The sequence below is a fragment of the Gymnoscopelus braueri genome (assembly GCF_963280865.1).
Source record: "Gymnoscopelus braueri genome assembly, chromosome: 24".
NCBI lineage: Eukaryota > Metazoa > Chordata > Actinopteri > Myctophiformes > Myctophidae > Gymnoscopelus > Gymnoscopelus braueri.
The window spans coordinates 12,724,428-12,752,381 of NC_137626.1; the positions used below are offsets into that span (position 1 = coordinate 12,724,428).

Sequence of the window (27,954 nt, forward strand, 5' to 3'; positions counted from 1 at the left end):
GCCAAGCTTCAGACTGGAAATGCCAGAAAATTATGCCAAAAATAATGATTTGCCACAGCAAATGTTGAGCCGACGGTCGTTAATTCACTCATAGGCAAAGAGTGACTATTGCTTCAGTTATACTCTGCCGCACGACGAAGTATAAATCATCAGGGTTTACAATGAAAAGGAAGTAAGGCAATTAAAGGGATACTTCACCCCCAAAATGCCTTTTTTTCTATCGATTAGTCACCTCATGGAGACTTGAATTCATGGATAATTGTTAGTTTTTGTCGTATTCCTCAGGCAATAATTTGATAACAGGCAGCGGTTCCGGTAGGAGACTGGAAATTAAGCGTACTGAGCGTACTGGTCCATACAGTACAAACTAATAGGAGAGTGCGCTCCCGGTGCGCATTTCCGAACGCACTCCTTTGTGTCTCCTACCGGAACCGCTGCCTACCGGTCCGCTGGTCATCAAATTATTGGCTTAGGAATGCGACAAAAACAAGAAAATATCCACGAATTCAAGTCTCCATGGGGTGACTAATCGATAGAAAAAAGTATTTTTTGGGGTGAACTATCCCTTTAAGCATCTCGCTTGTTGTTGCAGGAAACCTTTGGCTTTTTGGAAATAGTGAATAAACGTTCCGTTTATTCACTATGGCCCGCCTGCCAGAACATTCTGCTGTCCCAAACTCAGACAAATTTGTATATTGCAAATTACACATTCATTTTTCTTTCTTTTTTTAAAGAGTGGACCGTTTTGTTCCTTTGCCGGTGGGGTCATCGCTGATTAGATGATGCGTCCTCACTTCTCTAATCCACGGTCACCAGGCTTCTCACTGTCGGGTACAACTCAAAGAATCCCTGGCAAAGAAAACACATACAGTACAGTATAAGACATTTGTTGATAAGCGTCTTATTTTTCAACCTGATAAAATCCCCCATTAGGCCTGTCACAATTATTACATAATCGTCCGATCGCAATTATTCGAGATAGTCGCAAATTATTTTTTGCATAATCGTCATAATCGTTTCCATGTTAGAAATCGTTCACACATTTTCAAATATTAAGAAAAGCAGAAATAGCCGATCTACAAGCTTACAACGCGTCACTTTGTGACACGTTGTAGTTTTGCATGTATAAAATTATTAAATATGTCAATAATTTCTTTGTATATTTAACTCATTGAGTGCCATTAACACATTGACTGCCAATCACGTAGATCTACGCGAACCGATTTAACACATTGAATGCCAAAAACGGTCCGGACCGTTTTTGAGGATCCAAACGAGAAGTGCCGAAAACGGTCCGGACCGTTTTTGACCCAATTCTATTTTTATACATGTGGGCCACGTGGGGCGCTAAAACGAAACTTTGACATCACCCAAGGAGTTTCTGAGAAGAAGAGGCTGGATCTGGCTCCATGTCAAAAATCCTTCCGGTCGGCGTTTTCAATGTTATCTCCTTGACTAAAAGCTTAATATCTCCATTTCTTTTTAACGTGGTGAAAACGAGCCGTTTTCGATCGGCGATCACGCTGCAATGGAGGATCGCGTTAGAAATATTATTGTTCCAGGCGTTAGTCGGGACCCTCCGCCGTCTCGCACGCACGCTTTGTTTACATGCACTTCCGCGTCGGGGCTTCTACAGCACGAAACGTATAACGCAAGTGGATGGAAGAAATGCAGGCACTCAACGTATAATATTTTAATAAACCTCTGGCACCCAATGTGTTAAAGCCGCCACGTGCCAATCGCGTAGATCTACTTTTTTTTTTTTTAATGTTTTTTTTTTCCAATTTCACCCAAAGACCAAGGAGATATGATTGGTTTAAGATCTAGACTCCTATCCACTTCCTTGTTAACTTAAAACTTAAAAAGTCTGTATTTCGGCTCCTGAGTACTTTTTTTTTTCCACTGGCTAAAAAAATATGAAAATAATTCTGGCAGTTAATGTGTTAACGTGTTTCACGTGTTTTTGAAAAAAAATTGCTTTTGAACCCAAGATATCATTATCTGAAGATTTGCAGCTCCATCCACTCCTTGTTTAACGTATAACTGAAAAAGGCTGTATCTCGCTTCCTAAGCACTTTTTTTTTACTTTGGAAAAAAAATAAATAAAAAAATTGTAATGGCCAGAAATAGATAATAATTTTGGCACTCAATGAGTTAAGTTATTTGTCATATCTGCCCTGTGCAATTTTTGATTACGAAGCCTAAAAGGCAAACAGAAATTGAGTTTTTATTCATATGTTCCAATGTTCAATGCCAAACACACAATTTGTAATCGTGACAGCCCTTATCTTGTGTGCAAAGCACAGAAGATGAACAACTTCAACTATGAACAATTTTCATGTCTTCTTGTCCTCTTCTCGTCCTGACATTACTTGGATCGATGTTATGTCCTCCACAGAATAACATTTGCAAAAATAAAAATGCACTCCGTACATTTCAAATCACAGGTAGGGACCCATGATTTAAAGCCAGGGGTCTCCCATGTGGGAGACCGCACTTCTACAGCTCTTGCGAGACCAGAATCCCCTTGCTTGGCCCAGGTGGAGATTTTGATCTTATGAGCTTCAGGCAGCACTGAATGTCCACCAGTAAGGTGTGCTATCTGACAACGGGGTCTAAATTTCTCAATGGAAGCGTAGGGAGACTCTCCTCCAGCCGGTGCAAATGTGCCAGTTATATTGTATTAACACCAGTGGTGGAAAAAGTACTCACATTTTTACAAGTAAAAGTATCAACACTGCAATGTAGTACTCTGTTTCAAGTAAAAGTCCGGAATTCAAAATGTACTTGGGTAAAACTAAAAGTACAAAAGTATTGGCATCAAAATGTACTTAAAAGTACCAGAAGTAAAAGTACTCATTGTGCAGAATGCTCCGTTTCAAGTTTTCAAATGTGTAAAAAAAGTTTGTAATTAGCCGATCTACAAGCTCACAATGCGTCGCGATGCAACGCATTGTGAGCTTGTAGATCGGCTATTTTTCAAATGGCCGAAATGTATATAGGGCTGAAGTGGTTAATGTATCTTTTGTAATAACAATCAAAATCTACAAAGTAACTAGTTACTAAAGCTTTCAAATAATTAAGTATGATATTTGCCTCTGAGATGTAGTGGAGTAGAAGTAAAAGTACTGAAAATTAGAAATACTCCAGTAAAGTAAAAGTACCTCAAAACTATTTACCATTTACTACTATTAAACAATTTACTCAAGTACAGTACTTGAGTAAATGTACTTAAGTTACTTGACACCACTGGGCAATACCCCATTGTACATGTTGCACCCACTAACATTTGACCGATCGACTAAATATGGAGATACAGGGATCCCTGATGTCGTCAGAAACCTCTGACGCCATGTTGATGACGTCAACGGGCATATACGAACGTGACGCAAAGCTCCACCAATCCGTGATCGGTGGAGCTGGCCAATCGAGTCCATTAACCTGTAAGACCCAGCGATGCTTTTTTAGCAACAATTATATTTTATAAAGAAAGGAGTTTAAATATTAGAGAGAGAGAGAGAGAGAGAGAAAGGGAGCGCCAGTGTTTGGTTCATTAAAACACAATAAAGCGTTCTCTCTCGCGGGTCCATTTTTTCACACCATCAGACTTATTATGTAGCTGTGGATAGGAGCGGTGCTGATTTGGACTTTTATTTAGTTTTAGTTCATAGTCTTTTGAATAAAATTCCATTTACCGGTAGTTTTAGTCATATTTTAGTCATTTGAAATGTTTTAGTTTTTGTCTAGTCTTGGTCGACTAAATATCATAAGATTTTAGTCGACTAAAACCACAGTTGATTTAGTCGACTAAAATGTATTGTGGCGGTGCCTTGATGGCGTCGTAATGGCTGATTTTACACTTGGTTGCGTGCTGAAAATAGCAGATCTACAAGCTCACAACGCGTCGCGCTGCGACGCGTTGTGAGCTTGTAGATCTGCTATTTTCAGAGCACAACCAAACCTAAAATGACTCGTCTTTTAGTCCTACTGGATCTCTTCTCCACTCGTCCCTCACTAACATTTTAGTCTGGTTTCGATTTGTTGACAAAATTGTCAATACATTTAGTCTTAGTTTTAGTCATTGTAGCTTAGTTTTCATTTAGTTTCCGTCAGTGAAAAAAACGGTAGTCGACGAGCATTTTTCGTCACAGTTTTAGTCGACGAAATCAACACCGGATATTAGGAGGCGAGGGAGGGGTTTTACCTTGAAGAGAATGGTGCTCTGCAGCACGCCGGAGGTGCAGCACATCTCCCTGATGGAGTGCATGGACAGCTGGGGGGCCCCGATGTCCAGCACGGGGATGCCCAGGCGGGCGGCCAGGATGGGGCCGATGGTGGTCCCGCACGGGCTGTCGTTGCGCACCATCACGTCCTGGCAAGGAGGACAAGGAGATGACAGAGAGAGAGAGAAGTCCAGTCAAAGTCTGCTTTTATTTGGCAAAATACACGTTCCAAAACGCACGAGAGCACCAGAGAAGGGTAAAGGCCTGATTTATACCGTGTCGCGTGCCGCTGTCACATCGCTAAGAATAGCAGCAGATCTACAACGCGTAGCGAGCATGTAGATCAGTTATTTTCATTGTTAAAGGGATAGTTCACCCCCCAAAAAAATCGATTAGTCACCCCATGGAGACTTGATTTGATGACCGGCAGCGGTTCTGCTAGGAGACACAAAGTGTCTCCTAGCAGAACCGCTGCCTACCGGTCAAATTATTGTCTTAGGAATGCAACATAAACTAAAAAATATCCATGAATTCAAGTCTGCATGGGGTGACTAATCGATAGAAAAAAGTTATTTTGGGGGTGAACTATCCCTTTAAAATCTCACCGTTTTGGGTCCATTTGCAACCACCTGACCTTGGGGGAAAGACCATGAAACTGCTCATGATCATTCTTTGTAATAAAGTGTTATTTTTACTCTCGGGTCAAAAGCACATCGAAACGAATGGCTGAAACACAAACGTCTGCGATTGAGACGTGTGTTTTCCCCCCTCTCTGCTAAAGGACTTCATAAGCAGAGACACTCCAAATCTAGAAAACGCTACTTATTTATTTGCATTCAAGTCTGACACGACACACAAGTGATTTGTGTTGCTCATGGCCGACGGCATGCTTTTGTACGGTGAGGAAAACAGATCCGTCTTTTGTTCCGTGTCCCAGTATAACTACAGCGTAGTGCAGCAATATCCACTTAGGTTAACATGTGTGTATTAAAAGTTTCATGTATTCTGTGCATGTACTGTCCTCAAGCAGTGGTGGAAAAAGTACTCAAATTCTTTACTTGAGTAAAAGTATCAATACCACAATGTAGCAATACTCCATTACAGGTAAAAGTCTGGGATTCAAAATTTACTTGAGTAAAAGTACCAGAAGTAAAAGTACTCATTATGCAGAATGCTCCGTTTCAAGTTTTCAAATGCATAAAAATCGTTTGTAAATAGCCGATATACAAGCTCGCGACGCATTGTTAGCTTGCAAATCGGCTATTTTCAAATGCTGAAATGTATATAGGGCTGAAGTGGTTAATGTATGTTTTGTAATAATAATCAAAATCGACAAAGTAACTAGTAAAAAAAAGTAAAAGTACAATATTTGCCTCTGAGATGTAGTGGAGTAGAAGAAAAAGTATTGAAAATTGGAAATGCTCAAGTAAAAGTACAAATACCTCAAAATTGTACAGTACTTAATTAAGTAAAAATGTACTTGGCTACTTTACACCACTGTCCTCAAGGCATGTGAAGTACCGTAGCAGCACCTTCTTCTGTGAGATTTAAAATGCACCGAGGTTGTAAGCATTAACATCACAGAGCATTAGTCATGCGCTTAGGATTGATTTTTAAAACGCCGTTTCTAGTGCCGTGCAGCTTGACGTTAATTGACCTCAACTGTGCCGGAGGTGTCGCACAGAGTTTAAATGGGATCTTGCATCATCATCATCATCAACGTGCCATTCTTTATCTCTAGTCTCAGAGGTGATTCAGAGAGCCTTTTGTCTGCAGAAACGGGGGAAAAGGATAATGTAATGCGTGATGATGATCTGTTTTATTGCCCCCCCCCCCCCTCTCCCCCCCCCGTTTCCTCTGCATTCTGTCGCTGTCCCTGTTCCGCCCGAACCTCCTTTTTTATAACCCATTAAATCCGGGAACGCATTTGTGTGTCATTTAAAAAAAAAAATTTTGGGCTATTAAAAAAAAATAGCAGATCTACGAGCTTGTAGATCTTTTTTTTTTTTTTAAATGGTATGTTGCTATAGCAGTGGTTCTCAAACGTTTTCATGTCAAGGACCCGCAAAATGATATGTATTTGGCCGCGGACCCCCTCCCATCTATCTCACAATATTTTGTTCCAGGGACACCCCCCCCCCCTGACAGAAGCAAAGATTTGAGCTAAAAATGTTTACGCTTTCAAAAACAAGATATGTTCAAAGATTTGCACACATTTTCCCGATTTAAAAAATAGCAGATCTACAAGCTCATAGCGCAGCACTCGGTGCCGCGCTATGAGCTTGTATGTCTGCTATTTTTTTGAATAGCCAAAATAAATCTGAAAATGACATGCAGACATGCGTATCCCGGACTGAAAGGGTTAAAGAAGTCGAGATTACGTCTTTCATTTTCTACGTTGCCAAGGAGATCTCTCTGCTGGCTAACCGGTGACTCACACACACACACACACACACACACACACACACACACACACACACGACAGACAGGGAGGCGTTGAGCCCACACCTGTGAACAAACAATACAATCTTGGTGTGTGTGCGCACACACACACACACACACGCGACACAAATCGCCATTCTTGTTCGTACCTACAATGTAAAAGGCGCAATGGTGCTTTAACCCATCAAAACCAGAAAACCATCCGTGTCATATTTTACCATATTTTATACTTTGGCTATTCAAAAAATAACAGATCTACAAGCTCACTTCGTCACTTCGTGCCGCGCTATGAGCTTGTAGATCTGCTATTTTTGAAAAAAATCGTGGTTTGAGCTAAAAAAGCATTATTTTGCACTTTGGCTAATCAAAAATAGCAGATATACAAGCTCGAGCTTGTATATCTGCTATTCTTTTTAAATCATGAAAATGTGTGCAAATCTTTGAATATTTATATATATTTTTTATAGTGAACATTTAACTCAAATCTTCGCTTCCGGAGGTCCCTGGAACAAAATATTTTGAGATGGGGGGGGGGGGGGGGGGGGGGTCCCTGGCCAAAAACATGTCATTTTGGGGGTCCTCGACATGATAAAGTTTTGGAGCACCACATGATATAGCAACATAAGACATGTGTCTAGAATCGGCCTCAGGTCCGAATGGGTTAACATTAAGCACGAATATCTGCCCACTCCTAAATCACACTGAAATGACACCAAGACTACACCACACACACACACACACACACACACACACACACACACACACACACACACACACACACACACACACACACACACACACACACACACACACACACACACACACACACACACACACACACACACACACACACACACACACACACACACACACACACACAGGCGGAGATCTCCGTCATTTAAAATCCACCCGTTCACCGCCATTGGCGGAGATTATTATTTATTTTTTTTCACACAGAACCAGGAGATCCAAAGATTTACTGCTCCATTCACTTCCTGGTTAAAGTATTTGGGAAATATTCTGTATCTCGGCGCCTGTGTTTTAATATGTATTTTTGGTGAAACATGCCATTTTCAACTGGGTATAACAAGAGAATGGGAGGTCACAATGACATTATTTTCTTTCTTCATGGAAGCACAGTGATTTCCTCCGTGATTAGCAACCATCAGGGGATCGATCATACTGGAGATAAATATTCTGTGGTTCTTGAAAAATGAAGTCAGAATGCTTAGAAATGCTGGCAGAAGCTACCTTGCCAGCATCAGAAATCCCCTGGCAGTGAATGTGTTAACCAACAGTGCATGCTATTTTCAGGCACACACACACGCACACACACTTACCTGCAGAGGTACATCAACACGTGCAGCGATCTCTCTGACGATAGAGGCGGTGACAGCTGTGGTAGCGTAGCGCTGGTTGCTATTGAACTTTATCACTGGACCCTGACACCGATTAAAACATGAACATGCATGTGTTAATAATAATAAGCTTTATTCCAGACACTGCAGTCAAAAATAAAACCATACGAACACTCTCTACAATGTCTCCAGAAACCTGGTAGACCAGTACCTCGTACTACTTTTTATCAGGCTCAGTTATAATTACATTTTCGGAGGCTTTCAGGCTCTCCATAAATGTATACATAACGTTAGGAGGCAAGGCGTCCAAGGTGGGAACATTCACGATACACAATGACGCAATCATTACTGTACATGGCAACTGTACTGTAGCTACTGTAGACCTGTCGTAACCTATACGTTGTTGTACCTTTTAATCCGGGAGCCACCTCTATGTCTCATTAGTTGTTGCTATACATAGCAACATAATTATATATATTTCTTTTGTTAGAATTTATATTCATAGCGCGGCACTCGTGCCACACTATGAGCTATTTTTGAATAATCTTGAAAATGTGTGCAAATCTTTTAATATACATATTTTTTTTTAAAGCGAACATTTGTAACTCAAATCTTTGCTTCTGGGGGTCCCTGGAATAACATTTTAGAAATGTTAAGACATATATATATATATTCAAAGATTTGCACAAATGTTCACGATTCTTCAAAAAATAGCAGATGCACAAGCTCGTAGCGCAGCACTCGGGTGCCTATATTTATATTTCTGCCTATAATGACATGCCGTAACATAGGGAAGCCAGCCGACGGACAGACTTAACGAGAGCTTGTGACAACATAACAACAACATTGGATCCACTGGGACAAAAGGTTATTTCTTTTTCCCTTTCCTGAAAAGCAGCAGGCCTGGACATACAAGGTTTTCCACATGTATATGTATGCATGTGTGAGGTTAAAGAAGGTGTAACTGTACCTTGTGAAAGGCCGGCCTGTGATTCTCATCATGCTTCTCTCTGTGGAAGAGATCATCAAAGCAGCATTTTACATTCCAGTACTGGAGTATGTACTGCGCTGTGACCGTGCACTTTACTAGAAGATTTTGATTAACCCATTAAGACCTGAGGCGATTCTTAAAAATGTTTTCTAAATCCTAACAGTTTTTTGAAAAAAAAAAAAAAAAATCGGGAAAAGATTTTTTAAAGATTTTTCAAAAATAGCAGATCTACAAGCTCATAGCGCGGCACCGAGTGACGCGATATGAGCTTGTAGATCTGCTATTTTTGAATAGCCAAAGAAATCTAAAGTGACACAGATGCGTTCCAGGTCTTAATGGGGTAATCAATGCAATTATTTAGACCATAAAATATGGTGATAAATTACAAGTATACAAGTTATCTGCTGAACAGACATCTTGACATTTTATTTATAATATGGAACAAAGACAAGACATTCACATTTTGGTAAAGTTATAAATAGCACCTACAGAAATAGAGATAATCAACATATAATAATCTAAGAAGGTGGAGATGGGAGTAGAGTACAATGTACTGGCTGGTAGTTGGTATTTACACTATACTGGTGTATTACTACTCAACCTTTACAGGCCGTGCCCACCCCCCCCCTCCTCCTAATCATATTTTAACTGGGGACCCCCCTCCCACCCTGACAAGCACTTGGACTTGTAGGAGTTCAGGCGTTACATTTAGTTTGACTCCGTTCCACAAATAAATATTGTGGAAAATAGCAGACCTACAAGCTTGCCCGATCTGCTATTTTCTAAATGTTTGCCTCTTTCTTATAATATAAGGAAGAGGCAAACATTTTGAAAATAAACAAACAAATAAAAACTGGTCACACATTGGCCAAATCGTCAAATAATATCATTAGTTTTTATTTGTCGACGACATTACTTTTGATGCAGTAATGCCCTTTTCTTTTAGGTATTAAAAAGGTCTTAAAAAGGTCCTTAAAATTGTCACTTCACCGTCATCTGGGGACCCCCTCCCCTCCAAAATCATGTGGGGGACCCCACAGGTTGAGAACCAGTGTATGTAGTGGTGGACCGAGAGCAATGTACTGACTGGTAGTTGGGGTGCAGGGCGTGGGCCATGTCGGCGCTGATCATGAAGGACTTGGGCGCCGCCTGCTGGAAGGCTGTCAGATTGCCGGCGCTGGAGGCCAGACGGCTCAGGATGAGCTCCGTCAGGTTGGACTGAGCCCCCTGGGCGCTCTCTGAACCCACCTGGCACACACCCCCACACACACACACACAAGTTATAATAATAATAATAAATACAATTTATATAGCGCTTTTACTCAAAAGTCGCTTTACAAAACCGAAAAAACTAAATAAAGACAACTTTATTAGGAAAAGCTAGGTTCGCACGTGGCAGATATGACAAAAACGTAAATACACAAAGAAATGTAATGCAGGTCTAAGGGCGCTCGGGCTGAAACCTTGCCCAAATTAGGAGTAAAAAATATCACAGATATGTCATAGGCAGTGGTGGAAAAAGTACTCAAATTCTTTACTTAAGTAAAAGTACCAATACTGCAATATAAAAATACTCTGTTACAAGTAAAAGTCCAGAATTAGAAATTTACTTGAGTAAAAGTACAAAATTATTGGCATCAAAATGTACTTAAAGTACCAAAAGTAAAAGTACTAAATATTTGAAAATAGCCGATCTACAAGCTCACAATGCGTCGCGATGCGACGCGTTGTGAGCTTGTAGATCTGCTATTTTCAAATAGCCTAGGTTTAAAATAGGTTTAAAGTGGTTAATGTATGTTTCATTATATCATAATTTATATCTGAAAAGTAACCAGTAACTAAAGTTTTCAAGCAATTGTAGTGGAGTAAAAGTACAATATTTGCCTCTGAGATGTAGTGGAGTAGAAGTAAAAGTATTGGAAATTGGAAATACTCAAGTAAAGTACAAATACCTCAAAATTGTACTTAAGTACAGTACTTAAGTAAATGTACTTAGTTCCTTTCCAACACTGGTCATAGGCGACTGACGTCTTAGACGACTGATGTCACAGACTGGTTAATAACAGATCTGGGGAAAACTATTTTGTTTTATTACACGGCTTGGTTGAAGGCTTGATTCTGATAATGACCGTTGAGCTCTATAACGGACCGCTGTCTAATCAGAGACTGACGGTGCGTTTTGACAGCGGGTGATTCAGGATAGTATTTTCCGGAAATTATATGTCTATGAGAGCCGGCAACTACTGGCGATGAGGCGAAGTGGGCGGGGGGACGATGTTGATCTGAAAAGATGGATTCTTTTGGACGATGTCGCCCGGCGATCGTCCGGAGACTCGCCCGCTGTTAAAACGTACTGTCAGAACACCTGTTCATGTCAACCTGCGCTGCTTGGTTTTATGCTTTATCCAACATGACAGCCATGTAAACAAACAAAACAATGTCATTTACAACTAAACGTTGCTCTCAAGAATGTTTTTGAAAACCTTTAAAGTGAGAAATAGACGATGCAATAACCGAGAAGTGATTCTATTTGATCCACTACACCTCCTTGTTTATCGTGGCGCACCAACGGGGGAATACCAAAACACTCGCCCCGGGGCAAATCCGGCGGCATTACAGGCAAATCGGCGGTATATAGAATGGGGGCGAGTGTGTTTTGGGGCAAGTCTTCCGCTTACCTTATGGATTACTGTCATTTGTTTTCCGAGGCGAACTTGTCCGCCCAGCCCAACACTTATGGAATACTTTCATTGGCGTAAGCAAGGAAATACTTTATTTATTCATTCATTAAGTAGCCGTGTAATAAGCGGGATAATGTATGAGGAGGTGGTCATTATTGAAATGTAAAGCCCTTCAGGGTGATTATGCACCTCCACTATCGCATCTGTGCATTATCACCCTGTCGGGCTTTAAAATTTCAATAATGACCACCTCCCCATACATTATCCCTCGCTTACTCCATTATTTCTCTTTGGCGATTGGTGCGTACTGGATCATCCCCATCGGGCCGGTTAGCTTTTCAACCGCGAAAACCCCGCCTTTGACGGCGTCACCAGACGCCCTGAAGCGTGGCTAGTGGTTCAGGAGTCAGGGTTGCCAGATCTGCTTATTATAATTTCCCCCGCAAGATTTTATTTGAAAATAGCCGATCTACAAGCTCACAACGCGTCGCATCGCGACGCGTTGTGAGCTTGTAGATCTGCTATTTTCAAATAGCTGATGTATTATGTTAATGTGCTCATGTGGCCCATAGTCGCTTCTTTTGGGCTGGTTTTCCTAGACCTGGTTGCTCGTTTCTCTCACAGAATCTGGCAACACTGGCTGGGGCCAGGCTGCGTTACGGTAAGCACGTCTCTCACCTCTTCGTTGTCATACAGAGTGATCATACGGATGTTGGTGTCACTGGCCAGAGAGTCTCCCACACAGGACTCCACCAACCCCTGGAGGAGGAAACCAAACCAACGACACATTAAGACAAAAAAGGTAGAGAGGAGAGGGGAAAAAAATTAGCCCTACTCTCACATAGAATTATGTTCAGATGCAAGCAAAGATTTGAGTTACAAATGTTTGCTTAAAATAAATTCAAAGATTTGCACACATTTTCACGATTCTTTAAAAAAATATAGCAGATCTACAAGCTCATGAGCTTGTATATCTGCTATTTTTGAATAGCCAAAGAAATCTAAAAAAAATGACACGGTCAGATGCTTTCCCTGTCTAAATGGGTTAAATTGGATATAATGTGTGCAGCAGGCTATTTCTCTCCATCTGTCTGTCGGTGTGTGTGTGTGTGTGTGTGTGTGTGTGTGTGTGTGTGTGTGTGTGTGTGTGTGTGTGTGTGTGTGTGTGTGTGTGTGTGTGTGTGTGTGTGTGTGTGTGTGTGTGTGTGTGTGTGTGTGTGTGTGTGTGTGTGCGCGCGGTGTACCTGCAGGGCACAGTAGCAACTGTGGAGGTTGTCCAGACGAGGAGCATAGATGAACTCCTCATACAAGCCCCCTAATACCTGGAGATAAGAGAGATTATAAATATTAGATACAAACAAACCAAGCAAATAAACGCAGACATGGTTTTGCAGAGATCGGGGGACATTGCATTAAGCCGGGACACCCAAGTACGTCCCCAATAAAACATGCAGTCTCCTGGTTTGATGTCCACGATATATGGCACAAAATGAGACATACAATAAGGCATGAACACACACACATACACAGTACACACATCATACATACACGCTCAGATCAACTATTAAACGGAGAGTGCATCTACCAACTTGATGCTAGTACCTGTATATCGTTGCTGTCGGGCAGAGACTACAGCGTCACACAAAAGCATCAAAAGTAGCAAGCTCGAAACGCGGTGCGAAACGACGCGTTTCGAGCTTGTAGATATGCTACTTTTGCAAAAAAAAATTGAATTGAATCCCGAAAAGTTAGTTTTGAGTGAGGTTTGCACCCGACAGAGACGATATCTGAGCTGTGGTCGATACCAGGGCAAATTATAGAAATCACAATACTGACAACAACTGAATACAATGTACATATCTCAGGAGACAGCAATTTATACAATATATGATGTTCTGTTGATTACGTTTCTGCCACTCTACCACCACCTTCTTTGGCCTGTAGCCAGCCATAGTGTGGGAGTGCCCACTATATTCCTCCCCCTCCCCCCCTACTACAGAAAATCGACATGCAAACAAGTTGACACGACACTCCAGACCAACAGAACAACACAGAGGCATCAAAGACGTTGTTGTGGAAGCCCTCACCCCGGGCTGAGTGTCAGCCAGACACAGCTCAAAGTCCAGCAGGGCGTGGGGCTCGACGCTCAGCTCCGAGCTCAGCAGCTTCACCAGCACCGAATGATGTTTCTCCGCCTGATGATGAGAGACGAGAAGAAAGGGTGGAGACGTCACTGACATGGGGCGCCAGATCTGCTTATTATAATTTCCCCCGCAAGATTTTATTTGAAAATAGCCGATCTACAAGCTCACAACGCGTCGCATCGCGACGCGTTGTGAGCTTGTAGATTTGCTATTTTCAAATAGCTGATGTATATGTTAAAGTGCACATGTGGCCCATAGTCTCTTCTTTTGGGCTGGTTTTCCTAGACCTGGTTGCTTGTTTCTCTCACAGAGTCTGGCAACACTGGTCACTGGGTGGTCCACATTTCAAGGTTTTTAGCATCTCAAGGTGTAATGACAAAAAATAAATGCACCCCACACAGTTGATTATGCGCCCTACCTCCCTCCACCTTTCTGTGTGCGGGGGGCATCGTGTGATGGCAATGTTTTGGGGTTGTGCGCATGTGTGCAAAGGCACAGGGAGGAAGGGCAATGATAAGGGACGCTGACTGTTAAAAGCCTTGTGTCAATAATGTTTGGTACACGAGTGGACTGGGACCACAAATCAGTCCAGAAATGTCAATGACAGCAGCCCCATATCTGTTGAAATTGACTAAAAAGAACACATTTTGTTAAGAGCATCCAGCCAAAACGCATCAACCAGCTTATCGGCCAATCTATGAAAGAAATAAAGACTAAAGATCCAGCATGACCAGTCCTCTGTGTGTTTTTCCAATCCATACAGTAATGTACTGCACAGGCTTAATGAAATCATCTCACATTTTGACTGCACTTTCAGTGTTGCACTCTATGGCAGCAAACCGAGCAGGAAAAGCCTAAGCCACAGTTTATTATCAACTTCATTTTAAAAAGGTGTTGTCCTGCAGAGTGCAGACTATATGATATTATGGACATGGTAAAACAATCATTGGAATCAGTGCAATGGTATTAATTAAATGTACTGTAATCTATGTAACTAAAGTGCAACAATGCATGGACTACAACTTAGAGCAGTGCAATAGGCTCATTCATAATGTGCTGCTTGTGATGGTGAAATAAAAGTCATGAGATTTAATAGGACAAATAATGCATTGTGTGAATGTCCCATGTGTGACAATAAAACACCCAAATATGAAAATAATTTTTTGAACATGGTTCAACTTTTATGTTATGCCTGAGCATTCTTAGATTTCTTTGGCTATCAAAAAATAGCAGATATAGGGCGGCACCGAGTGCCGTTCGACAAGCTTGTAGATCTGCTATTTTTTGAAATATTTTGAAAAATGTGTGTAAATCTTTGAATATAGATACGGTATATACATTTTTAACTCAAATCTTTGCTTCTGGGGGTCCCTGGAACAAAATATTTTCAGATGGGGGTCCGCGACCAAATACACGTCATTGTGGGGGTCCTTGACATGAAAAAGTTGGAGAACCACTGATATATATAGCAACATACATGTTTTCAAAAAATAAACTGCTAGGAGACATTTGTGGAATCCCCCAGAAGCAAAGATTTGAGTTAAAAATGTTCGCTTAAAAAATATAAATATATTCAAAGATTTGCACACAAAAAAAAAAATCACGATTTCTCAAAAATCTAAAATATTTTTTAAAAGCCAAAGAAATCTAAAATGACAGAGATGCGTTCCCGGTCTTAATGGGTTAACATGGTTCAACTTTTATGTTATGCCTGTGTCACAGGCTGTTACATACTGTCAACAAAGCAGAATTCATGGAATCACAAAACAGGGGACCACTGGCGTGAGGGGGGGGGGCACAGATTTCGGTAGGTCACCAATTCCGGCAAGACTAGCAACCATCACACCGGGAGTCCGGGACGCATAAACGTATACTTATACTACTTATAGGTTGCAATCAGTGGCAGTTCTAGCTTGCATGGCGCACAAACGTGTGTGTTATACTAGCCTTACATGCATAGGACACCACATAGCTGCAACGCTGCATTACCTTTTGCGCATTTTTCATCTTCTTCTTCCCTCTTTTTCCTAAACTGGGCACCTGATGGCTTAGACATTTATTTTCTTATCCATTTTTGAGTTGATATTCACAATTTGGTAGCATTTTGTAGTGTGACCGATGTTAATCATTGCATTAGTACCTGTATAAGGTTATAGGTGCGCTATTTGATAGAATACCTCACCCCCCCCTACCTCGGGCTTCCAATGGTGACCCAACCCCCCCATCTCAGTGGTTCTCAACCAGTGGTCCGGGGACCACCAGTGGTCCTTGAGGGTCTTACACAATTAGAAAATGTAGAAGAATTGTTATTTTGATCAACGTTTGCCTGTTGTCTCTCCTAATGGTACCAACATCAACACAGCATGGATGGAATTGTGGACAAAATCTTATCCAACAACAACGACAAGTTTTGGGTCTGAGAGTCTACTGTAAATCTCATCAAATGGTGGTCCTGTGGCTCAAATGCCGAATAAATAATGGACCGTGATATGAAAAGGGTTGAAAACCACTGCCCTATATCTGATTACTTCTGAGATGTGAGACCTTTCAGGCAGTAGTCTCCCTATAGCTCACAAACTGGCATCCGGGGCGCCTTCTCCAACAAGGTTAGTTGACCCACATGGTGACATACAAACAAGCAATAGCCATGTCACCTTTACCAATTTTCACATTTAATTTTCAAATTTTTTTTGTTGTTGCAGTTTTGGGACCGCATGGCGCCTTCGCCGGCCACCTACTGTACGTCTCCTATAGCAGGGGTCTTCAACAGGGGGTCCGGGACCCGTAGGGGGTCCACATAGTTACTACAGGGGGGCCGCCAAATCTTTGTGTGATAGGAACTTCTTTTTTTTTACATTAACCACTTTATTCTGAAGGGAACGTTAGCCGAAAATAGCAGATCTACAAGCTCACAACGCCTCGCGCTGCGAGGCGTTGTGAGCTTGTAGATCGGCTATTTTCAGCAAAGAAGTTTGGGGTCGGGGGGGAAAAAAAGAGCAGACCAAGTACAAGTTTTCTAAGTATCGAGGGTTCAAGTGATTAACTGTCTGAAGTAAGGCTGCAACTAACGATTAATTCCATAATCGATGAATCGGTCGATTATTTTAACGATTAATCGATTAATCGGATTATCGCACTTATTTAGCAATTACCTTATAATTTTGATTTTAGGTTGTTTTAGCATGTTCTATCTAACAATAAAGGCAATACAGATGAATAATTAATTAAAAAGTACATGTTATACAATTTTGCTCAGCTGCTGATTAAGCTACTACCCATAAAATACATATCAAAATAAATAAAAGCCACCTTATGGTACCTTTTATCTTCTGACTCCTTGATTTGATTAAAACATTTTTTTTCGATTATCGATTATCAAATTCGATTCGATTAATTTAGTAATCGATTTCTAATCGATTAATCGATTAGTTGTTGCAGCCTTAGTCTGAAGATACACACGTCTATGAATAGTATGAAGCTATGCTATGTAATATGCAACATGATTTTATAAAACATGTAGTTGGGGGTCCCCCGCTTCATCTCTCTCTCAGCTAAGGGGGTCCTTGGCCTGAAAACGTTGAAGACCCCTGTCCCATAGGAAGCCCGAGACCTGGTTTGCGATGTGAAATGTAACAATGTCGGGCTGTCACTGGCTCACACTCGCTTTGCGGGTCCTTCGCAAGAGGGAGTAAGAACTTGGAACCATACCGTGAAGCGATATAAAAACAACGGTGGCTAGTAGTGATGACTAGTGAATTTCGTCATGCAGAAATGTGCAGTCCGTCTACAGCGATGTACCTCTGATAAATGTGTCCCAAAAAATGGCTAATGATAGATGTTGTTATGTTGATACATGATCGTGAAGGTACAATATATTTTGTGTGTTTGTGTGTGTGTGTTACCGTGGTGGTAGCATTGCTTGCGTCCCCAGAGGATGCAGAGCCAGTGTCCAACTCTTCCTGGAAGGCAGTGGCTATAATGGGCACTCTGAAACACACGATTGCACGATTTTTCAAAAAATAGCAGATCTACAAGCTCGTAGCACGGCACTTGGCGCCGCACTGAGGTTGTATATCTGCTTTTGTTTGAATAGCCAAAGAAATCTAAAAATCTAAAAGAAAACAGATTCTTTACCGGTCTAAATACATTAACACATTGACCGCCGGGCCCGTAGTTCTACGGGCCGTTAAATCCAACGGTAAAGCGCCGATCCCGTAGCCTACGGGCTGTGGTGCTTTTTCCTTTTTTTTTCAATTTTCTAGTACGGCACATTTCATTGTAACACCACCGGAAACAGAATTATTTGGGATCCGGTTTTGACGATCACGCCGGCTCCCATTCTAAAGCGCACACTGAGACGCCATTTTCTTCGATTGTAGTTTTTCTCCTCGCTGATCACTGTTTAACATAAACCGTTCTAACTCAAACATGGATGCCCCGTTTGACACGTGGTTTGGACTGGTAGACGCAGGGAGATGTCCGCGATGTTTACAAACAGTGCACAGATCAATCTTAAGGATTTTAACGAGGTATATGGCGACGTGAAAAAAACAAAAAACAACAATAAAACGTTGGCACTGGTGAGTACATTATGAGATTAACCTCTGGCTGTCAATGTGTTAAAGAAGCAACGTTTCGGTCACTGATTACCTTCTTCAGACATGTAGTTTAGCTTAGATTGACTCAATTTGGCAGGTTCTCTAAGTTTGGTAACGTAGATTCAATCTAAATAACATGTACTGACGCCCGTATATGCTGTCAGCACAAAGAAAAGATACATTTCCTGTCAATCTTGTGCTGCTGTACTCACAGGTGGTTCTCCTTGTTGGGGCCAAAGGAGTCATTGATGTCCCTCTGGAGGTGGATGGCAAGGTGGGGGACCCTGAGAATAGGCCTGGGGACGTGGACCAGCCGATGGACCAGATTGTCTCCGCTCTAAGGTACCAGGACACACAGATTTGAAGAGCACATTCCAAAATAAACCTCCCAATACTCTGGTCTTAAGAGCCCCTTAATAGCCAGAGTAATAGAACTATATTATGTAAAAGACCATGGGCTACCTTGACCATAACTCGGCCGGCAACGGTCAGGTCGCGGTCGAACCAGGTGTTCCAGATGCCTCCTCCGTAACACTCCACCCCGACCTGCAGGAAGCCATGCTTGGTCTTTTTAGACCGAGGTTTAACCTGGAGAGGAGAGGAGGAGAGGAGAGGAGAGGAGAGGAATGTGAAAGCAAAGACAAACAATATTGTAAGTAAGTAAGAAAGTACATTTTGTTTATAAAGCATGTTTTGAAACAATGTTACAAAGTGCTGTACAATGGGAAACAATAAAACAATCAAGTAAAACAAGTGAAAACCAGGCACATAAGAGCAATAGCACAACAAGAAAAAATAAAAACATTGACCTGCACGAGTGGGTCAGGTAAAAAAAACTTCATAAGACAAAAATGCTTCCGAAACAAAATGTGAAGTTCTTAAAACCGTCAACTGACTCAGCATTTTTTAATCGACAAAAGGGTAGAGCGTTCCACAGTGTAGGAGCAACCACTGCAAAGGACCGTCAGTCCTTTAGTTTGAAGTTTGGCTTGTGGAAAATACTTAGAAAATCATCACGGCAATTGCCTTGGTAATTTTCTGTACCATCATCTGTCGTTGCCTGAGGTTATCCAAGCTGTGACGAATGGCCGGGCGACAGTGGTGGAAAAAGTACTCAAATTCTTTACTTAAGTAAAAGTACCAATACTGCAATATAGAAATACTGTTACAAGTAAAATACCAGTATTGGCATCAAAATTTACTTAAAGTACCAAAAGTAAAAGTACCAGGGGGTGCCGGGGGATCATTTGTTCATCACATACCCAGGGCAGATACAGCCTGGTTATGATCACAAAATGAGAAAAAAACTAATGATAAAATGTTGGTATTTGTCACCGCTCTCTTACCCTGAGGCAGGGGCTGTCTGTGTGCGCCCCTATCATCGAGAAGCCATTTCCGGGGAGGTAGCGCCCGCCTACTGCAAACGCGATGATGCTGGAGTAGTTCCTGGTCACAAAGTACTGCAGAGGAAAGGATAGCGTAAAACAGGGGTCTTCAACAACTAGGAGGGTCCGGGACCCCTAGGGGGTCCTCAAGAGTTACTACAGGGGGTGCCGTCAAATCTTTGCGATATGATTTATTTATTTTTTACATTAACCACTTGAACCTTAGCGTCCCTTTTCTGAGGAAAAAATAGCAGATCTACAAGCTCACAGAGCGCGAGGCGTTGTGAGCTTGTAGATCTGCTATTTTTGGCAACGAGGTATAGGTTTGTAGAGGGAAAAAAAGAGCAGACCAATAAAAAAAAGAAAATCTGAAACACAATTTTATACAATATAAAGGGGGTCCCTGCTTCATCTCTCTCTCAGCTAGGGGGTCCTTGGCCTGAAAAACGTTGAGGACCCCTGGCTTAAAATGATAACGCTGCCCAGCAAGTGTTACAATACAATACAAAATTATAGTCCGTCACTTTAGTATTGTATAAGTTATAATAATAATAATAATAATAATAGCTTGAATTTATATAGCACCTTTCATAAACCCAAGGACGCTTTACATCAGAACAATGAACAACTAACAGACAAATGAACAAACAAACAACAAACAACTATATGCCATAAGCCTGAGAGAATAGGTGTATTTTCAAGGCAGCTTTAAAAAGAGTCCATTGTTGGAGCATGGCGAATCCCTATTGGGATGGAGTTCCACAGGGTGGGGGCTGCCACACTGAAGGCTCTGTCCCCTAAAGTTCGCATGTTTGTGTTGGGGACAGCGAGGAGGTCCAAGTCTGTGGACCGCAGGGTCCGTGACCGGCTCGGTTTATGGAGTAGGCTTGAGAGGTACTGTGGAGCAAGGGCATTTTGACATTTGTAGGTGAGAAGGAGGAGTTTGCAATGGATGCGGAATTGAACAGGAAGCCAGTGCAGTTGTTTACGGGTAGGGGTGATGTGCTGCCAAGGCTTGGTGCGGGTGAGAACTCTGGCAAGGAATAGTATAGTGTTGGCTTGTATGAAATCCAAGCCTTATTATTCATGACCTTTGACATGAATATGTTTGAACTAACTAACTTTGAAACCAACTAAAATAACTTTGAAAGTTGCAATCCATATCTTTTTTTTGTGAGTAAAATGTTATTTCGACCTATCTGTACGATAGAGTATCTTTAACCCATTAAGACCTGGAACGCATCTCTGTGTCATTTTTTGATTTGAGCTAAAAAGCATTATTTTACACTTTGGCTATTCAAAAATAGCAGATCTACAAGCTCATCGTGCAGCACAGAGTGCCGCGCTATGAGCTTGTAGATCTGCCATTTTTGAAAAATCGTAAAGCGAACATTTTTAACTCAAATCTTTCCTTCTGGGGGGTCCCTGGAACAACATATTTTGAGATGGGGGTCCGTGGCCAAATACATATAATTTTGCCGGTCTTTCACATGAAAAAAGTTTGAGAACCACTGATTATAGCAACATAAATTTGAGTTACAAATGTTCGCTTTAAAAAAATCGCAGATCTACAAGCTCATCATGAGCTTCTTATATCTGCTATTTTTGAATAGCCAAAGAAATCTAAAATTACACAGATGCGTTCCCGGTCTTAATGGGTTAAGACAATACAGTATACTGTAACTAACATAACTCAGGTGGTTGTAGTCAGTCTACCTACTCTAATTTAGATTCTGGTAGGCTCACCACCACTTGACAAAAGGTATTGCATGAAGGTCAAATCGCAATTTCTCCTCTTAGTCCATGAGCCAGAGCCCCAAAATTGAGCAAAAATTATCGAAAGAGTGGGCAAAACCAAACCTATATTAAATTGTTCATAGGGTCAATACGAGTAAATAAATATATGATAACCTCTCCACAGGAGCAGCTTTTTCATGGTTATCACACATTTTGTTATTTTCCCCATACGTACATGACAGGTGAAAAAATGACAAAACTTAAAAAATAGTTATCATAATGAAACTTCCTGAGTTGATTACTTACATGAAGACAATGATTTATCGTATTACAAGTTTTCTGAAATTGTATATTTAAATATGCAAATTAGGCATTTAGTCCATGAGCCAGAGCCCCAAAATTGAGCAGATATTGAATATTCCCTCGTTAAAAACCTTTGAATCCAACATCTTAACAAAATGAAATAAGTATGTTGACTCTGGCTTTGTCCAATGTTGATTCTGGAAAGTTATGCAAATTTGGGCATATTTTCCTATGCCTAATTTGCATATTTAAATATACAATTTCAGAAAACTTGTAATACGATAAATCATTGTCTTCATGTAAGTAATCAACTCAGGAAGTTTCATTATGATAACTCTTTTTTAAATTTTGTCATTTTTTCACCTGTCATGTACGTATGGGGAAAATAACAAAATGTGTGATAACCATGAAAAAGCTGCTCCTGTGGAAAGGTTATCATATATTTATTTACTCGTATTGACCCTATGAACAATTTAATATAGGTTTGGTTTTGCCCACTCTTTCGATAATTTTTGCTCAATTTTGGGGCTCTGGCTCATGGACTATCTGCTCAAGCGAGCTATGTTGGCGCTCACGTGGGGTCCGGGTGCGAATCCCAGGTAGGACTTCAAAAAGTAACGGATAGCAGCTTAATAATAAGTTACTGCTGTCTGCCTTGATAGGGTGTAAAACATATGCAATCAACAGCTTTCCAAAAGCACAGGGCACACAGTCAAATCCTCAAATATAACTCAAGAGTTACACATTTTATGAATCAAAATAGGACTTTATTGTGCAACGTCAGCCTAAAAAGAGCAAGGCAGAGTTTTCCACTTGAACCTATTAAAATAGCTTGAAATGCGAGAGGCGGTGTTAGTTGGAACTGAAACTGCACATCACGTGAAACACTAGAAAAAAGGAGCCTAAAGCCACTGAAAATATCTTATCACTCTGCAAGTGGCCTCCAGAATCCATGACCATGCGTCTCTGTCAAGGCTGGAAGCATCATTATTAGACGCCGTCATGAATGTCAACACACTTATCTGACACAATAACTCTCATCTCCAATCCAGTAACAACTTGGCACCGTTCCAGTTCCCGTTCCCTGACACACCATCTAACACATACATGGCCCGCTTTAATTACTTCAGTCTATTTGTAGCTTAATGACTAGTATTACAATTCTATTGTCTTTTTTATGTCCAACGTATTCGTATTTAAGTTCATGAAGTTAGCATAAAGTATAACTAAATGCATTTGAAATTAAATAAAAATGTTACTTTTCAGGATTCCAATTCAAAAATAGCAAAAAGAAATTCTGGATTCCAATTCAAAAATAGCAAAAATAGCCGATCTACAAGCTCAAAACGCGCCGCAGGTATTCGAATTGGCAGATATTCGAATTGGCAGATATTCGAATTGGCAGATATTCGAATATTATTATTGGGAAAAAAAATATTAAAACATTGTTTTATTGTTTTTTTATTATGTTTATTTGACAGGGACAATACAAAAAACAATGCATCAAGTGCTCGGATCCAATAAAACATATTTTGTTTGTTTTTATAACTTGATACATAGTTTTTTGTATTGTCCCTGTCAAACAAACATTACAAAAATAATAATCGAATATACATTTTCATATTCTTCCCATATTCTAATAATATTCGAAGATCAAATATTCGATTACCAGCAGTGGTGGAAAAAGTACTCAAATTCTTTACTTAAGTAAAAGTACCAATACTGCAATATAAAAATACTCCGTTACAAGTAAAAGTCCAGAATTAAAAATTTACTTGAGTAAAAGTACAAAAGTATTGGCATCAAAATGTACTTAAAGTACCAAAAGTAAAAGTACTAAATATTTGAAAATAGCCGATCTACAAGCTCACAACGCGTCGCGCTGCGACGCGTTGTGAGCTTGTAGATCTGCTATTTTCAAATAGCCTTTGTATAAAATAGGGCTAAAGTGGTTAATGTATGTTTCATAATATCATAGTTTATATCTGAAAAGTAACTAGTAACAAAAGTTTTCAAGTAAATGTAGTGGAGTAAAAGTACAATATTTGCCTCTGAGATGTAGTGGAGTAGAAGTAAAAGTATTGGAAATTGGAAAAACTCAAGTAAAGTACAAATACCTCAAACTTTTACTTAAGTACAGTACTTGAGTAAATGTACTTAAGTTACTTTCCACCACTGCTTACCAGCCCTAAGACACACTGACCTTGAATGTGGGTTTGATGTCCCACTGCTCCGTCTCTTTCAGCTCGATGAAGCCGGACCCCAGCAGCCGCCGTTTGCACTCGTCAACCACTACGAGCCAAAGTGTGGGTAGAGAGAAGAAGAATGCAGACTTACTAAACTAACGTAAAAGTAGAAATACCATGATGTAAAAATCCTCTGTTACTGTTACAAGAAAAAAGGCCTGTGTACAAAATGTTACTTGAGTAAAAGTACAAAAGGTATTGGCATAAAAATATACTTGAAATACCAAAAGTAAAAGGACAATTTTTTTTGAAAATAGCAGATCTACAAGCTCACAACGCGTCGCATCACGGCGCGTTGTGAGCTTGTAGATCTGCTATTTTCAAATAGCCTATGTATAAATTAGGGCTAAAGTGGTTAATGTATGTTTTATAAAGTAATAATTTATATCTGCAAAGTAACTAGTAACTAAAGTTTTCAAATAATTGTAGTGGAGTACAAGTACAATATTTGCCTCTGAGGTGTAGTGGAGTCGAAGTAAAAGTATTGAAAATTTGAAATAAAAAACTCAAAATTGTACTTAAGTACAGTACTTAAGTAAATGTACTTAGTTACTTTACACCACTGCTAAACTCCTCTGTATGAGCACCGTTTCCTGTCACTTTTCAACGCTCTGCACCAAGACAGAGAGAGGCCCTAATAACAAGTCTTAATCTACCGAAATCATGGTGCAAAGGTAGGAGCCAAGATTATGCAACGATTACTAGATCTTATCTCCAGATCGAGGTCCACACCTGACAGACTGGCTGACAATGACTTAGGATAGAAACTGCTTGACATTATGATGTTCAATATCTCCAATACTTGGGCGAAAATCAATGCTCCTTTAAATGGTAAATGGTGCATTTATATAGCACTTTTATCCAAAGCGCTTTACATAGATTGTGCATTACATTCACCCATTCACACACACACACCGATGGCATGCAAGGCACCAACCTGCTCATCGGGAGCAATTATTAGGGGTTCAGGGTCTTGCTCAAGGACACTTCGACACTAACTCTGGGGGAGCCCGGGATCGAACTGGGAACCTCACAGTTCCCATCCGGGCCGCTCTACCAGCCACTCTAGCATTTCTATTTCCCCTTTTCAAATCTCTTCCTTTCGGTGAGGCAGCAGGTCAAACACAAAATAACAAGAAGCCATATTTTCTCAAGAATAAACTTAAAAGTTCCTTACCATGGTATGGTGACACCCCCTTGTTGACAAACTGCAGGAACTCTTTGGCCGCGAGCTGCATGGCTTCGTTTGAGCTCATGATGAGAGACTGAGAGACAAACACAAGACAGACAGAGAGAACACACAGAGGGAAGAGTGTTGTTGGTGTCAAACGCACAGACAGACAGACAGACAGACAGATCACAAAATAATGAAACAGACAGCAATCCTGCAGGGGTCTAGATAGGAGAACACTAGCCTGGCATTGGCCAGACTGATAACGTGGATTCCCTCGCACGTTCCCTCCCCGGTATCAGTCTGGACTTCGGCCCCATAGGGAGCGAGTAGGAGAAATTATTTTGATGCTTTTCACTGTTGTACGGACAGCAGTTGAAACGCAGACACCGATTGGCCCGATCATTGAGGAACGTGAGAGTGAATCTAGATCGGAAAACACAGCAATCCTGCAGAGATCTAGATAGGAATACACAGCAATCCTGCAGAGATCTAGATAGGAAAACACAGCAATCCTGCAGAGATCTAGATAGGAATACACAGCAATCCTGCAGAGATCTAGATAGGAAAACACAGCAATCCTGCAGAGATCTAGATAGGAATACACAGCAATCCTGCAGAGATCTAGATAGGAAAACACAGCAATCCTGCAGAGATCTAGATAGGAAAACACAGCAATCCTGCAGAGATCTAGATAGGAATACACAGCAATCCTGCAGAGATCTAGATAGGAAAACACAGCAATCCTGCAGAGATCTAGATAGGAATACACAGCAATCCTGCAGAGATCTAGATAGGAAAACACAGCAATCCTGCAGAGATTGATAGATAGGCTACAGATTGCAGGATATGGAAGTAACAAAAGTAACTAAGTACATTTACTCAAGTACTGTACTTAAGTACAATTTTGAGGTATTGTTTTTACTTTACTGGAGTATTTCCAATTTTCAATACTTTTACTCCGCTACATCTCAGAGGCAAATATTGCACTTCTACTCCACTACAAATATTTGAAAAGTCTTGTTACTTTGCAGATATAAATGATTATATCATAAAACACACATTAACCACGTTAGCCATATTTTATACATCTACAAGCTCACAACGTAGTAGTTCCTATCTGAGTAGTTCTTCCACCACGGATGGAAGCCACGCTGTCAGGCAGCTTATTAGGATTGATTGAATAATTGATTGAATGCTTTATTTAGAAGTTTGCAGAAAAAAAGCACATGAAAACACAGTTTAAATTACAAGGTCAACTAAATAGGATTGAAAAGCCCATGAAAGCCTAATGGTTTGTTTCAAATGGGGTCCCCATGTACTCAATTCATAGTGACATTAAATGACAGACAGATATACACTGCTACAGGGGTCTTCAACAGGGGGTCCTCAGAGTTACTACAGGGGGTCCGCCAAATGTGTGATATGATTCTTTTTTTTTACCTTAACCACTTGAACCCTAGCATCCCTTTTCTGAGGAGAACTTTAGCCAAAAATAGCAGATCTACAAGCTCACAACGCCTCGCGCTGCGAGGCGTTGTGAGCTTGTAGATCTGCTATTTTTGGCAAAGAGGTGTAGGTGTAGAGGGAAAAGAGAGCAGACCAAGTAAACAAAAAAAGTTGAATCTGAAACACAATTTTATACAAGGAGAACGAATTCAACCCCCTTGTTTGTACCAAATCTGGGGTCGCTGCTTGTCAAAAAAGGAGCAGATCTACAAGCTATCAACGCGTCGCGTGTGATTAGCTTGTAGATCTGCTCCTTTTTGACACTGCAACACCCAGGATTACACACAGGAAGCTATAACCTTCCACAGCAACACAAGACAAGTCTAATCCCACTTTAAAACGTCCTCCTTGTTGCTCTTTAAGGCTATAAAGTCAAAGCAATTCGTCTGTGGTCGAGCATAGCAGTGATAATACATTCAGACATTTATTTATGTCACTTTACCTGCATTAAGTGAGTGTAATTTCAGACTCTGTACTCCCTGTACCCGGCGTGCTGCTGGAAGAAGATACAGTGAGACTGGGGGACTCCCTCTTTCTTTGGTGTTTCGCCCAGGTAGGCGTGGTTATATGCCTTAAAGGGGTAGTTCACCCCCAAAATAACTTTTTTTCTATTGATTACTGACCATCTGGAGCCTTGAATTCATAGATATTTTTTTGTTTTTGTCACATTCCTAAGCCAATAATTTGATTATAATAAATGTGTCCCCATTGATTCCGGTAGGAGACACAAATGCATTTGTGTCTCCTATACCGGAATCAATGGGGCTAAATTTATTATAATCAAATAATAAAGGAAGGAATGCGACAAAAACAAAAAAATATCCATGAATTCAAGGCTCCATGGGGTGAGTAATCAATAGAAAAAAAGTTATTTGGGGGGTGAACTACCCCTTTAACCTAAGCCTCAACCCCTAACCTCAAACCCACGCCCACCGGGGCGAAACACCTGGGAAAGAGAGAGTCCCGGTTCAGTCAGCTGACTAGACTAGACTGTTCTGCTGCAAACAAAGGTTGTCCTCTCAACAACACACAGAGAGTACAGCTGTGCCCTCTACTGGTTAGGAGGTGACATTACAACCCCTTTTACCAAGTAGATTTTTGATTTGGTAATACAATATATGTTTGTTTTCGTGTGTTGTTGTGGTACATAATAATAATAATAATAA

The 27,954-nt window shown here is 40.8% G+C and overlaps 1 protein-coding gene across 1 annotated transcript; it reads right to left on the reverse strand.

Moving 5' to 3' along the window:
• Positions 1-27,302, reverse strand: LOC308080697 (aspartyl aminopeptidase-like). Its single transcript, XM_080422644.1, has 15 exons — positions 27,231-27,302; positions 25,286-25,373; positions 24,066-24,154; positions 19,784-19,897; positions 18,900-19,025; positions 18,650-18,774; positions 17,742-17,826; positions 13,783-13,890; positions 12,940-13,017; positions 12,374-12,454; positions 10,102-10,262; positions 8,994-9,033; positions 8,006-8,107; positions 4,205-4,372; positions 1-849 (listed from the first exon to the last, which is right to left on the reverse strand). Exons 1-15 carry the CDS (start codon positions 27,234-27,236, stop codon positions 799-801), a joined length of 1,422 nt encoding a protein of 473 aa, XP_080278770.1. The 5' UTR covers positions 27,237-27,302; the 3' UTR covers positions 1-798.
• Between the last annotated feature and the right edge of the window lie 652 nt (positions 27,303-27,954).